Source organism: Python bivittatus, unplaced genomic scaffold (genome assembly GCF_059951505.1).
Source record: "Python bivittatus isolate LINGU-HERP-01145 unplaced genomic scaffold, Pbiv_v1 ctg000700_np1212, whole genome shotgun sequence".
Classification (NCBI taxonomy): Eukaryota; Metazoa; Chordata; class Lepidosauria; order Squamata; family Pythonidae; genus Python; species Python bivittatus.
In genome coordinates, this window is record NW_028277098.1 from 8834191 (window position 1) to 8848825 (window position 14635).

The 14635-nt window shown below is 37.5% G+C and overlaps 1 protein-coding gene across 1 annotated transcript in view; it reads right to left on the reverse strand.

The window, feature by feature from the left end:
• Positions 1 to 14635, reverse strand: part of NMNAT2 (nicotinamide nucleotide adenylyltransferase 2) — an 87687-nt gene that overhangs the window by 36082 nt on the left and 36970 nt on the right. Inside the window, exons 2-3 of the mRNA XM_007425368.3 lie at positions 4662 to 4750; positions 3229 to 3296 (exon numbers count right to left, since the gene is read on the reverse strand). Of these exons, the coding sequence (XP_007425430.1) occupies positions 3229 to 3296; positions 4662 to 4750 (157 nt within the window). The remainder of the gene's footprint in view (positions 1 to 3228; positions 3297 to 4661; positions 4751 to 14635) is intronic.

Here is a 14635-nt window from a genome sequence, read left to right on the forward strand (position 1 = left end):
CACTGAAAAAAGTGACTTACGACCAGTTCTCGCACTTACAACTGTTGCAGCATCCCTGCGGTCACGTGATCAAATTTGGGCACTTGGCAACCGGCATCTATTTATGACAGTTGCAGCATTCTGGGGTCATGTGATTGCCATTTGCGACCTTCCCAGCGGGCTTCTAACAAGCAAAGTCAATGGGGGAAACTGGATTTGCTTAACAACTGCATGATTTGCTTAACAACTACGGTGATTCACTTAATGACTGCAGCAATAAAGGTTGTAAAACCAGGCACAACTCACTTAATGTCCGCATCATTTAGTGACAGAAGTTCTGGTCCCAATTGTGGTTGTAAGTTGAGGACTAACTGTATATTATCTCACCATGAGAGACAACTCTAGTAAGAATGGGCTAATTCACCCAGGGTTATAGATTTCTCTGCACTTTTGATGCCCATCACTTTGTGAATTAACTCTACTCAATATTGTCCTTGAAGCCATATGAAATTATTTCTGTAGTGTTAAAAGCTGTAGTAATCAAGTGATACAAATGCATGCATGAATTATCTTGAAACCCTCCCTTCACAAGAATTTTTGACTCATGCACTTATAAGTTGCACATTTCCATTTTAAGGATAGGGAGACAGACAGACAGATCTGGATACTGACAAACTATATAGCTGACATGATGGGATGGGCTCTTGATGTTAGATACCAGTATGTTTCCAGAGAAATAATACTCCTAGCAAATACATATTTAAAAGGCCATGAGAAGACCTCAAAGGTGATAAAGAGTATTATGGGTGGAATTTGACTGTTTTATACAAAAGTTTGACCAAATAAGGAGCAAACAGTTATGCTGGAAATTGCCTATCTGGGTGTTCTGTATTTGTTTGTTTTACAGTATTTCTTACCTTAAAGGAACTGGAATTGGGAGAGGGAACAATCCTGCATTATTAATTAAAACCTGATCCCAATTCAGCTCTACATCCTATAGAGGAAAACAAACTCTCATCAGGATCCTATCTAATCAAGTCTGTTAGGCAGGTAGTCTTGGGTTCCTATCCATCTCTACACTATACAGTTTTTGAAATCCAGGATACCTCCTCATTCACCAGTCCTACTGTGGCCATATGCAGAAACTACAGCAGCACACAGCAGTTATGCCAATTTCTCACATTTGGACAAGTCAGTAAGTGTACTGTAAAAGTGTGCCAAAATTCCCACGTTCCCCAACATCAGCCTGTTTTTTTTTTCTTTAAAAAAGCATCAAAATCTGAGCTAGCAGCACAAGTTCTTAATTGAAAACTTAATGAACTGCTAAATTGGGCTGTTTCTCAAACATGTTCTTTGTGGCCAAGTTCCTTCTTATATTCTCCACCTGAGGTTGTCAGAGACGTGAACTTGCTAATTAAAACACTTTCACTAACAATGTTGCTAACTGCTCATTCATGCAAAACAGGCTATTCAAGATAACCATAGTGGGGAGGGGGTTAACAAGTTAATCTAAGGTTGACTCACTTAAAATAATAAGATGTCAGTCTTATTAGCCCAATTAGACCAGGTCTGAAATACCTGCAAATCCTGCTATTGAAATATGCCAAGTCCCCAGGGGACTGTTTTCAGATGCCTGTTTTGCTGGCAACTACAAAACGTTTTCAAAAATGTGATCATGGATCTAATCAGAGTAGGCAAGCTGTGGCCTACAGACTTCATGCAGCTCCAAAACCTCTGGAAATGGACCAAATTTGGCAGCACGATTATCAGGTGAAATCATAGAAATAAGGTTAAGAATGGGAGTTAGAGGCCTCTTGGAAGTGAATCAGTTCTATTCCTACCCTTAACCCAAAGTTCCCAAATCATGGAAGGGCAGAACATTTTCATCTCCTACTCCTTCCAGTAGCATCACCAAAAGCCCTCATCTATCAGCTGGTCAGGAGGCTGAAGTATGAGTCATCCCCTGTAAAAAAAAAAAAAGGAGGTCCACTCCTGAATTAAGCAATTTTACATAGCTAATGGACTTTGTTTGTTTGTTTATTAGAAGATTTGTATAGCTGCCTATCTTATGCAGCATAACTCTGGGTGGCTCAACAATATTTGATGAAGCACGTGTTTGACAACTAAGAACAGAACCTCTTTAATTATTTCCAATTTTAAAATAGGAAAGTAGTAAGCATATCCCAATTCTGTAAGTGACAAGAATTTTCAGATTCACTTTCCATGCTAACACAAGGTTGGTAAAGATTTACTCACATGTTCTAATATTTATTTATAAATATATAGGTGGAGCAAATAGCTTCTGAGCATAATGCTTCAGCAAACATACTTCTCTCATACTCAACCATCACCTTCCTGCTTTAAACTGATCTTCCCACTTTCTTGACCCAGAGTGCAGAATCTCATATGCAAAATAAATTTCTGATGAACAAGCAGTACATTACATTAGTTCATACCATATGATCATACTTGTGGCTAACAAACCACAGATCCTAATATGGATCTGAATGATTACTTTCATGTACGTTCTGGTCTCGCTGTCTGAAATCTGAGCCGAAGCAAGAAGTTTCTGAGCCTGTCAGAAACTGCTTACAGAAGACTGAATTGGGAAGTTTTTGTAAAGGGCTATTCCCAATTAAATCAATATTCACTTGAAATAAACGGTTCTTGCAAGAGTGGTTGGTGCAAACATATCCCAGCTCAGGAAACCTTCAGATGTGTGGACTTCAACCCCCAGAATTTGCATGGCCATAGGTAAACATTCTTAATGTTGAAGACCATACAGCTGGAGGTTGCTGAAAGTTGCTGAAGGTTACTTTATTTCATTTCATTTCAAATGTATGTATCCATTCTTTTTTTTAAAAAAAAAGGTTATAAAGAAAAGGAAGCTTCCACAGCTCCATCAGCTTTAAAGACTGAAGAAACCTCTCTTCTTGTTACATCTGGCATTTTAGTTTGTACACCTGTTGCATGTTTGCTATTCTGTAAGCTAGAATTATGTTCTGAATCAGAAAACCCTGGAACCCAGACCATGAAGCAAGGGCACCTGCTGGAGGGTCAGAAGGTCAAGACAGCTGCACAATCAAAGTGGTGCCTCTTTTTTATATGTGTGATGTATGCAACACATGTAAAAAGAGGGGTGGGCTTTGACTGTGCAGTTGTAGCCATCACTGTGACTTTTTTTTTACCCCACTGCAGATGTCCCTGCCATGAAGTAGAGAACATGAGTGATGAGATATGTTATTATACCTTATCCAGTCAGAAGACTGAACGGCCAACTGACACATTGCCAGGCGATGTCGGCTGGAAACCAAACCCTGTAAAGAAGTAGATTGTCAGAATTAATGGAGATTCTGTGTTACTGGACTTTCTTAAGGTTAAATTGTCCCTTGGTTTAACTGCTTTATTAGTCTTAGGCTATAGAGTCCAGATTCAAGCTCATTTATTGTGATATTTGCTGGATAATCTTAAAATGCTTCCCAGTTCTCTGATCCAGAGATGGGCAACCCACAGCAATCCTCAAACACTGTTGGATGGCCTTCAGACTGGAGTATTCACAAATCACGTTGCTAAATTTCAGCATCAAGCCACCAAGAAAGGAAGCACAATTTTTGCCCATTTTTGGCAGGAAAAAACAGAAAAAAATCAGGCTTAGTGCAGCGTAAAAATCTACCAACTCTTCAAATGAATTCCCAAAAGTCCTAGTCTTGCCATGTCACCATCTTAGCCACTGTGGAATTGGCTGCTCCAAATCATGTTTGAAGAACAGACCCTGGATATTGAAAGGCTGTCCATTCCTACTCTAACCTTACATACTTGTATTTGTTCCTTCCTATCTCTTTCTGGATCACCAGTGTCACCTATCTGCTACCTAATCTAAATTTAACTAACTATAGGGTGGTCAAATGTCAGAGAAAAAGATGGGTACCTGCACTTTTAATAGATGTGTAGAAAGGGAGTTTCAGGTGGTGAAGCTTGTCTTTTAAGGCACAAAAGAAGAAAAGACATCACTGTCTGACTATTCTAGTGAATTGTAACAGTACAGAATTACAAAACAAAAATTTAAGTCAGGCAATTGGTCTGGAACTCTATTGTGTCTAGTGCTGATCCCAAAGACTCCAGAGAATGTTCTTCTTGCCCAGCTATCTGAGATTTTTTAAAATGTAGATGGCAGTAATAAATCTCATGCCTATGAAGAATTACTCCACTCTGTTGTATTATGTGCTATGGCCATGTTTAATGAAAATGCTAAGGTATGCTCTCTTCTTCCTTTCTCCAAGGGCCACTACATGTGGTTGATAGGGATCCTGTTGGAACCAAGAGATAATTTTAGAAAATGAACTATCCAATGATGACATTGGAATCCAGCATTGTGTTTCAGATGATGATTTAAAAATCAGAAGAAATGTATCATGACAAAGCAATTAACAGAAAAGTATCTAACCACAAAGCCTGCCACTTCCATGCTATAATTGCTTATATCAGTTGCAATAAGCCTTCTCCAACTGCTGTGAAGGTTATCATTGTGGAAGTTCTGCCTGTTCCACCAGAAAGAAGGTGAACATTTTAATTAAGAGTCTCAGCAACAGATGTCACACTTATTCATCTTAGGTGTCCAGCATTCATTCCCCACAGTTTTGATTATCCTTATGAACAAGGAAGAAAAAAATACATATACCTACCTGTTTTCCATATGAGTCATGTACCGGTGAGACTATTCCGCCAATGACAATGAACCTTCCTGTCTTGTGTAGATAATCTCGGGCTCTTTCTAATCGAAGAGAGACAGGAAGGAAGAGGGGCACAAATTAATATTTCAGCTCTGATCAGAGATGAAAAAGCCAGCAAAACAAGTAGAAATATGTTGCTGTTCAGGACTGACAGCCTTTTCAAAATGGCTCTCAGTTACCATAGTAGAGCCATTAACCCCGATATGCATAGAAATTTACAGACTCATTTGGATGATGGACCACTTATTTAGACCCTCTATTGTAACAATTCAAGCTATCGGTTATTAACAGCCTTCCTCAGCGTAGAGCATCTACAGTACATTGCTTAGAATACAACTATGATAATTTAGTTAAATGGCACTTCTTTCCTCTGAAAGTCTATATTTGGGGCACAATATAAGGAGCTTTAAAGCCTTGGGTACAAACCTGACAGCCTCTCCAAAGGTTGTTGCCAAATTGCAATATTTATGGTAATAGATGGAGAAATTATTAAATAAATGGAAAACAATCAGTAATTGCATTTTGTTACATTTTCACTGTCATAAAATTTAAATGTAAATTGAATTGAATTAAATTTGTTTTGTGTGTTCCAACAGGCTTACTTGTCTAGTACCACCCATTTTTTAGAATGAAGCCCAGACTACATGTGGACTTTACGCACCCCATCCCTATTTCTTTACTATCTTTTTTTGAGGTAGAATGCCCCAAATTCTGTATATCATTCAAAGTGTATATTCCAAGATTTGTATGAATACATTATGATAGTAGCAATTTTATTGTTAATCCATAATGTTTAATCAAAATACTTTACTTAGTGCCAAAAAGACCTGATCATTATATATGTGAAGGTGAAGATTTTGTGCCCCAGCATGTATCCCACTGAACCACCTTTGCCATTTTTATTATCATTCCCTCAGTTTAGCTCAAGTTTCTTTCTTTTTAATTTTTTTAAATCCCATGAATAATTTGATGTCATCCACATATATGGCCTCTGACCCTAATTCCAGATGATAAATAGCTGAAAATGCAACAGCCTTAATACAGACTCATGGAGAACCTATGCTATGTTGGACATGGAAGAAGAAGAAGAAAGCAAACTTGGGAATCACTTCTTGAGGTTATGTATTCATGCTTAGAGTGAGAGCTGGAATGGAAATCAGTTCTTCTAATTGAGCTAGTAGAGCAGCCCTGCTTCCCATCTCTCCTGCCATTGCAATCTGATAAAACAGCTGAGGAAGGGAGAGGCCACCTAGTTCTGGCTTCTCAGCAAAGAAAACACGGCAGGTTCTCCCCTCCATTTCTTCTTCCTGCCAGGGTGCCATTCGCCTATGCATAACTGCCCAGTGCAAAAGACTCCAGGGTCTGCTATGACAGTATTTCTTTCAACAGGGATAACCCTTTAAATGTGTATTAGGCATAAATTAAATGGTGACTGAATGACCTCTTGTTCAGTAGAATTGCTACAGCTGGCAATATCATGCTGTGACCATCTTGCACTGACTTTTCTACTAGCTCAACTATAGCACTGCCTAAGCATACTATTATGTTCTTAAAAGGGAAGGAAAATCACACATTACAAAGGCTACTCTAATTCTACTAACACAATATGCCTAGCCTGCTAGGGAATGTAGGCTCGCCATCATGGCTACAATACAACATCCTGGATTTCACAACATATGATGAGCGGAAAGCAGCAATAGAAGACAGTAATTTTCAAGCCAGGATGCTGAAAGGACAGGAGTAACTGAAGCTGCTCCTAGTAAGGGTGAGGTGGCAGTTCAAGAAGGATAACCAACCAGCATGGTCTCCACAATAGGAGTTTTATGGGTATTGCAAGCCACATCACCAATTAAAGGATCCCTCTCAATGAAACATACAATCCTTGAATAAACTGGGTAGAATTTAATTTAATTGTTTTAATTAAAATACAATAAACTCTTGATAGAACAAACCTCAGTTTAGCGAACTTTCGATATAACAGACAAAATTTGTTCTGTATTATGTATGCATAAAATTCCATTCACTAATTAGTAGACATGGGGTTCTAACAGACACCTCTTCCCCCAATTAGTTTATTAAACAGAAGGTTTATTGTTATTATAATTATTTTAAAAACAAGCAGTTACCAAACAAAGCAAACAGAAAGATGTAACCTTTCCAGAGGCCTATCTAGCATCTTGTGAAATAAGGAAATAGGCCAAATCTTTTCCCTATATATTTCTCAAGCTGCGCCCTTTTTCTAAGTATCTGATGATATTCTGGTCTAAAAAGCTGACTGGTATCTTATTTCAAGTAGACATTTAAAGGTCTATATCTCATATCTAAGTTGTATAATAGAAGTCCCAAAGATATCTCAAGTATCACTAAATGATCTCCTATGTATGGTTATTTATCAGTTTCCTAAGTGCTTCCCATTTGTATTTCTTTATTTCAAAGTCTCTTTTGCCTTGACAGTGTTGTTCCTGATGCTTAAATGAACAACTGCATTTAGAAGGCTCAGGTCACATTTTTCAAAGTGTGATACAGTTCTTTAACTTGGTTCTCATTTATCTTTAACACAATCCTTTCAATATTATTCTTTTAGTAACTCCTTAACATCCTAAAACCATGCAGAATAAAGCAAAACTACTTGGAATGCCCATTTTCCCATCAGCTATCCACATTTACCAAATATGTATGACTACAAGGGCTTGATACAAAAACAGCCAAAACTTCCAAGGGAACCACATTGTAGATGCTACCCATTCAAAGAAAAAACTCACTGTGATTTGTCTTATGCAAAAATGGCAAAACATCCATGAGAACCACATTCTGCTACTATTCCAGCCAAAGATCCATAGAAGTTGAAAATGACATTGAATACCCACATCTGAGCCATTTAAATTGATCAGACTCATCAATCACATTGGACTCATAAGTTTTCAATGTGTAAACAGCTGAAACAGTCCCAAGAACCATATTCCACTACCTATTCTGACCAAAGGTCCATATAATCTGAAAAGAGACTAGAACACTGGAACAGCAATTGCAGCTGGCCAAGGAGGACAACTGAACTTAGTCACGTATTGCAACTTATTCTGCATAAAAGTCTGTATTTTGGAAAATGACTTAGAAATGTCCACATTCCAGCCAAGAAAACTGACAACTCACCACTGGCATAAGACTATTAGTCCTTGAGAGAAAAGAACCAAAATGTCCCAAACCACGTTCCTCTATCAATCCAGGCAAATGTTCCTATTTTGGAAATGACCCACAACATCAATTTCTTGGCCAGACAAAGCAGCCAAGTTTGTCACTTTCATATAACATGGGATATGAATACAATGACACACTAATATTCCTTTGGTAGCCACATACACTATCCATTCTGGGGAAAAATGGTATTCCAACCCCCAGTACAGGACACTAAATTTCAATATGCAACTGTTTTTAGCATACAAATTTAGCATGCTGGGTTGGGAGGTTGTTGACAGTCTGGTAGCAACTGAATAGCCGAAGATCTGCTTTGTGTGGAGCAACAGTAGCTGGTGTGCCTGATGATGGGTGAATCTGCAGACACCATCAGATGAATCCCAGCTATCATCATCTGGTGATTAGCAGAGGACTGATGACCTAACTGGTATTGGAGATTCCAGCCTAAAATAGTCACCGTTTGAACTCTTCTTCCTGTCTGGAAGAAGACTGAGGAGGAGGAGATGGAGAAAGAAGAATAGGGTATATTTTACTTTATTTTTATTTTATTTTTTAAAATTTAGATTTCTAAGTTCATTCAACTCAACAGTGACTTTGCGTGGTTCACAAATCAAAAACAAAACTATAAAACTGAAGAAGCTGATGAAATGCCAACAGAACTATTTAAAATCTTGTAAGATGATGTAGTTAATGTCCCACATGCAGTATGTATGGAAAACATAGGAGTGCCCAAGGGACTGGAAAAGATAAATTTATGCCTAGGTGTGCTGGGCCACCTTATCTGCCTATTGAAAAATGTATATGATGACCAGAAGCAACAGTAAGAATAGAATGTGGAGCAACTAAAAGGTTCAAAATTGAGAAAGTAGTGTGGCAAGGTTATATACTGTCCTCTTATTTATTTAGCGCATGTGCATAATATGAGAAAGGCTGGGCTAAAAGAAATAGAAGATGGAATTGGAATTCCTGGAAAAAAATCAAGAACATCAGAAACGCTGATGATACCACTTTGACAGCTAGAAGTGAGAAAGACTATTTTCCCAGATTGAAAAAGTCACAGGGAAGGTGACTATACCATGAAATAAAGAGACAGATGCTACTTAGGAGAAAGACTACGATCTAGACAAAATAGATGTGATGGAAAGGCATCGCAAACAACAAAGGTATACATTGTTAAGCCATGGTTTTCCCAGTGGTAACATGGGTGAGACAACTGAACATATCAGAAAGTCTGAACAAAGAAAAATTGATGTTTTTGAACCAGGGTGCTAGAGAAATTGTTTGAGAATACCATGGACCACAAGAAGAACAAACTATTTAATACTAGATGAAGTAAAACTAGACAGCTCACTGCAAGCACTAATAAGGAAGCTAAAGCTTAGATATTTTGGATATATACAGTAATATGAAAGCCAGGCCTATTGGAGGCAATTGAAAAAGAGGCCAACAGAAGGCAGCAACTACCACTGATGACCCAAGCATAAGCTGAAGCAAATCCTGGCAGATTTTCCTTTTTCTACTTGTCCTGAATTTCTTTAAAGGATATATTACCTCTGTCTAATGAAAACTTGTTCCTACAGCTGCGCTGCCATTATGTGGTAAAATCTTCTGGAACTGTTGAAAGAATTACTACATGTTTTTTTCACACTCCTCTAATAAGGAAACAACCTGATTCTGCATGTAAAAATATGTAGTTTTGATTTACCATTATATCTAATAAATCTTCCATTGTATTTGATTTGTGGCCTCCTCTTGAAGTTCAGACACATGTTCCTTTGGCATCTTTCTCAGCTTTATAAAATATATAATCTCATCTGAAGAATATTAATCTGCTGTAAACTGTATCAGGGTCTAATATTCTGATATAATGTTCCAATAAAAGATAATAATTTTTAAGTCTATACAACTCTGTTCATATGTCTTCTTGACAGACTATCTAAGGAAAACAGAAAAACAGGGCAATTTCATTCACATTTACTTTTCATTAGATAGCCTCATGAAATGACATTTATTCTCTCTAATACATTTCTGCAAGTGCCCGACTTTCCTTTATATATTCCTTTTTCTACCCCCCTGACTCATATGGCACAGTTTGTCACAATAAATTTTCTCAGTTTCTGATCAAAATAATCAGATAATCCTGCTCCCCAATTTCCCCAACAATTTTAGAAAATCATCTTCACTCTCACTGTTCAGCAGCTGAAAAATATTATTGTTGTAAACTTTCTGATCAACGTTCCCTCTGCCACATGATTAAAACCTGAATTTTATATAATTTATGATTCCAGCCTAAGACATGCATTCAGCCCAGGCTCTATAGCACAGGTAATAGCAGCTTCTCCCTCTGCGACCCTTTCAAACAGGGAAGGGGAATAATTTAAAACCTCTCCAGTAAGCCTTTCCAGGATAATTGTGGCAGGCTGCCATCAATCAGACTGAATCTTCTGAACACCTCCAGGTCTAGCCAGCTGAGGATTTCTAATACCTGAGACTTCTCCCTTCACTCAGTTCTAGGAAAAGAGAAACCTGCTTTAGATCTTCCTGCCCAAAACCCAGAAATACCGAATTTAACAAACCTTCTGTTAATACTGATAAACAAGAAATGGCTTTGTAACTGCACAGGTGAGCATATGGGGAAGGTTTTAATGAGAAATTTGCTTATAAAACCAATGAAGCTACATTTCTAAATGGAAAAGGGGCTTATTAGGGAAGGCAACAGATACAAATAGAAAATCCCAAATAAAATCATTTTAGTCAGCTTAGCTAGACTAGTTACTTGTTATCTTTTTGAATAAATTCCTGGGTTTCAAGCACATACTGTATTCAATGCTTGGAGAGAGATCATCTGGGCCTCCTGCTTATATATTTGCAAGCATTTATTCTCAGTTTTATATAATGAGGGGCATAAATGAAAGATAACTTCTTTGAAGAGACTGAATGTTTGTTTGTTTGTTTGTTTATTTATTTATTTATCAAATTTGTATGGCTGCCCATCTCACACAAAGCGACTCTGAGCAGCCTACAACAATCCATTGCCATTCAATCCATCTGTCATTCAAGAATAGTATTTCTTCTACAATGTATTGGATTTAGGGAACAAATCAGAAATTATATGGGAGGTAAACCCACCTTCCTAACCATCCTTTATGCAATTACAAAGGTATAGTCTGGTTTTTACCTGTTGTGCCTTTATGTAAATGTGATTGCATGGGAGGGACACTTTTTGGAAACCAGTTGAATTCCACCAAGTCAGGTGTCCCAGCATAGGGTCAGTTTCTCAGATGCTTCAGGAGATACTATGGTACCATACCCAAAATAAAGGTTGGTTACAGATACTATCATAACTGACCTTTGACACACTTTTTCATATAAATAAAATATCTCCTGTACCTCCATTATGTGCTTATTGTATATCAATATAGCCAAAATGTATTGCAGGGGTCTCCTGAAAGAAACCTCACTAGAAAATGAAGGAGACACACAGAAGTCTCCAAGCTGATATGTTGCATCATAAAATAAAAATTAGCTTAGCCTGAGCATTTGCATTTCCTCAAATATACTAATAATCCCTGAAATGGCCCAGTTTACAGGGACATGAGTATATTGACATACAAACCTTTCAGAGCATACAGAAACTGATAAATACTATAAATGTAATTGAGACTGATTGCTTTATTTTGTTTGTCTTACTTTTTTTAAAAAAATAATGTATTGCTTAAAAAAGAAACATAAAAAGTAATGCATTTAAGCATTTTCTTATATTCAGAAGAAATGATGTTTGTTAACTATTTTGTACTGATAAATAGTGTGGTGTATGATCAGGTTCCAGTCCATCCTTAGCCATGGAAACTCACTGAGTGAATTTAGGCCATTCATTCTCTGTCAGCCCAACCTCCCTCACAAGATTGTTGTTGCAAGGAAAATAGGCAAAGACAGCACTATCTTCATTGTCTTGAGCTCTTGTACAAAAGGTGATATATAAAGCAAATACTGTACTGTACATAAATGAATGTTATATAAGTCAAGATATTTCTTTTCAACAAACAGGCTTTGATAATATGGATAGCATGATAAATATGGGAAACCACATGAAATATTTGTCACATTTCTGTGAGGTTCAGATTTATCATGGTTCAGATCTTAATGGGCAATTACTTTGTCTTCATATCAATCAGACCCACCACATGTATGTCTATGAAATATCATTTATTTTGTATTCAAGTCTGAAAGTTTCCATATGAGAGGATCTTTGCTTGGCAACAAATACCCTTTTAAAATGCCATTTATATTGGTCACACCTCCAGTCATTATTTTTTTAATGTTTGTGAACTTCATTCTAGCTTCTGGAAGTGCTGATATTTTTCTAACCATCGTTCTGGCTTTTTCCATATTTAAAGTCTGAATGGTACAAAGTAATCAAACTTATTAATGTGTCCTATATTTATGGTTCAACAAGTCTGTCTCAGCTTCTGGCTGTACACATAAAGAAAGCAATCTGCTTCCATATGTGAATATGACTCACTTAGCTATTTCCCATTTGGTCTAAAAGAAGAGAACATCTTGTATCTGCAAAGCCTCTACAGACCTTCAAGCACTTCTAGCGGGTGGAAGAATGAACTACGGTCATTTCCTAGCTACAGTAACTTTCAAGAAGGGGAGAACATGAAACAGAAAATGTGTTTTGTTTCCAATCTAGAACAAAGCACCCCACCAGTCTACCTACCTCCAATCTTCTCGGTGCCATCCTTCCCCTGCCTCCTGTTAGCTGTTGCCATTAATGTCCTTGGATCCCACCCAAGGCGGATCCCTTACTGATCCCTTATTGAGGGAATTCTTATTCCCTCAAACCACATCTGCACAGAAAACTGAGTTTCAGTCCATATCTGGAACAAAATAGTCCAATTTAATACAAATTATGAACCAAAACATCAATCTTGACAGTATTTAGGTTGGGGCATTGACCACTGAAAACCAGCTGCTCTGGGCACAGAATGGACCATGTGTGTACATTTTCAACAGCCTTCCTTTCAGTACTGGATTTCAATAGCAATTTTACTGTACATCTTTTTAGGAAAGAGAAATATTCTATCATGTTTACAAACCCCCTTAAGAGAGAGTAATTTGCCCATTTTGTTGATTATTACTAGGTTTCTCAATTGAGAAAAAGAATTAAAATTTCTAATTAATTTACACAGATGTAAAATTTAGTTTGGATGTTTTATAGAAAAGAGGTTACAGTACCAACATTTTTAAATGACAAGTGCTCTTTTAATATTAGAGCAATAAAACAAAATAAAATAAATTGGAAATTAGAGAAATGTCTTCAACTCCCAGCACTACTAATTAAAATTTAACACCATTAAATTAAATTTCTGTCTATTATTGAGCCATATGAAATAATATTGCTTATTGCATCATTGCATCACTGCTTAATTTTGCTATAAGCCATCAGTATTGTTGGTTTATTTTTCTCCAAAGATCATATTTTGGCCATTTTCAAAGAATACTAGTTCTATCCCAGGAGAAATATTGTAACTTGGTTTCTTCAGATTCTTTTCCTTGTGCCTTCAAATCAGTGTTGACTCCTGGTGACTGCCTGGACACCCCCCTACAGTTTTCTTGGCAACATTTTGGGAAGTATTTTGCCATTGCCTGCTACCTACGGCTGAGAGAGAGTGACTGGCCCAAAGTCACCCAGCTGGTTTCGTGCCTAAGGTAGGACTAGAACTCCTGGTCTCCCACTTTCTAGCCTGGTGCATCAACCACTACACCAGACCGGGTTTCTTATTCAGATATAACTGTGATGTATTTCATAAATCCATTTGAGTCATACATGACTGCTGAGTCCAATTGATTAGGCTCTATGGGAAACTGGGCATTCAGGCTTTTCTCCCTTAAACAGATTTTTGCCTGGAATAGGAAGCTAATCATGGATCCCATGGAGGGTCTGAGTCCTTGCTTATCAAGGTCCTATTGTCCTATATTGTTGTCTGAGAAGTAGGCATGCTGGGCAGTTTTGTCTTGCTCTGATAGGTTTGGGATGTTAAGGGGTTATTAAAAATTTAACATTTCGTATTTCTTAAAAGATTCTCATTTATCATTAACATATTCCACTATTTCTGGCATCAATTTTATTTTCAAAATCCCATTCCAGCTTGACCCCCTGACTTAATTTGTGGAACACTGAAGACAGTTAAGAGCAAGGCCACTTGATAATTGTAAATTAACAAATTTGCCTCTCATCTGCAGTTTAGGGGCATTTCTATGTTTACCATTTAAGCTGCTTCTGTCCTATGGTCATGGCAACTTGATTCTAAGCCTGGTTGGACTGAGACATTTTGGCAAGAGCTTCCAATGTACTATATTTGGTCCAAATGCAGGCTACCTTGTCCTCCCATTGGACAGTTCCCTGGTGCTGTGCCCTCCCACTTCTTTGTTACACACACACACACACACACACACAAAGTTAAAGCATCAAAATGCACATACATGCAGAAACAACAAAAAGCTTCTTTCTCCTCCTCCTCCTCCTCCCTTCTCACTATTGCATTTGTTTCTAAGGGCTTTTGGCCCACCTTTAACATGCTTCTTACAATAGCACAGTCAGTATAATTCTTGCCTTGTAAGTGAAAGGTTGCTGTTTTGAAACACAGCAAAAACTTTTTTTTTTCAAAACTACTGTTTTTCTTTCTGAGTGTTCTACTTCTCCCCCTTTTTTTTTTTTTGATCTGCGC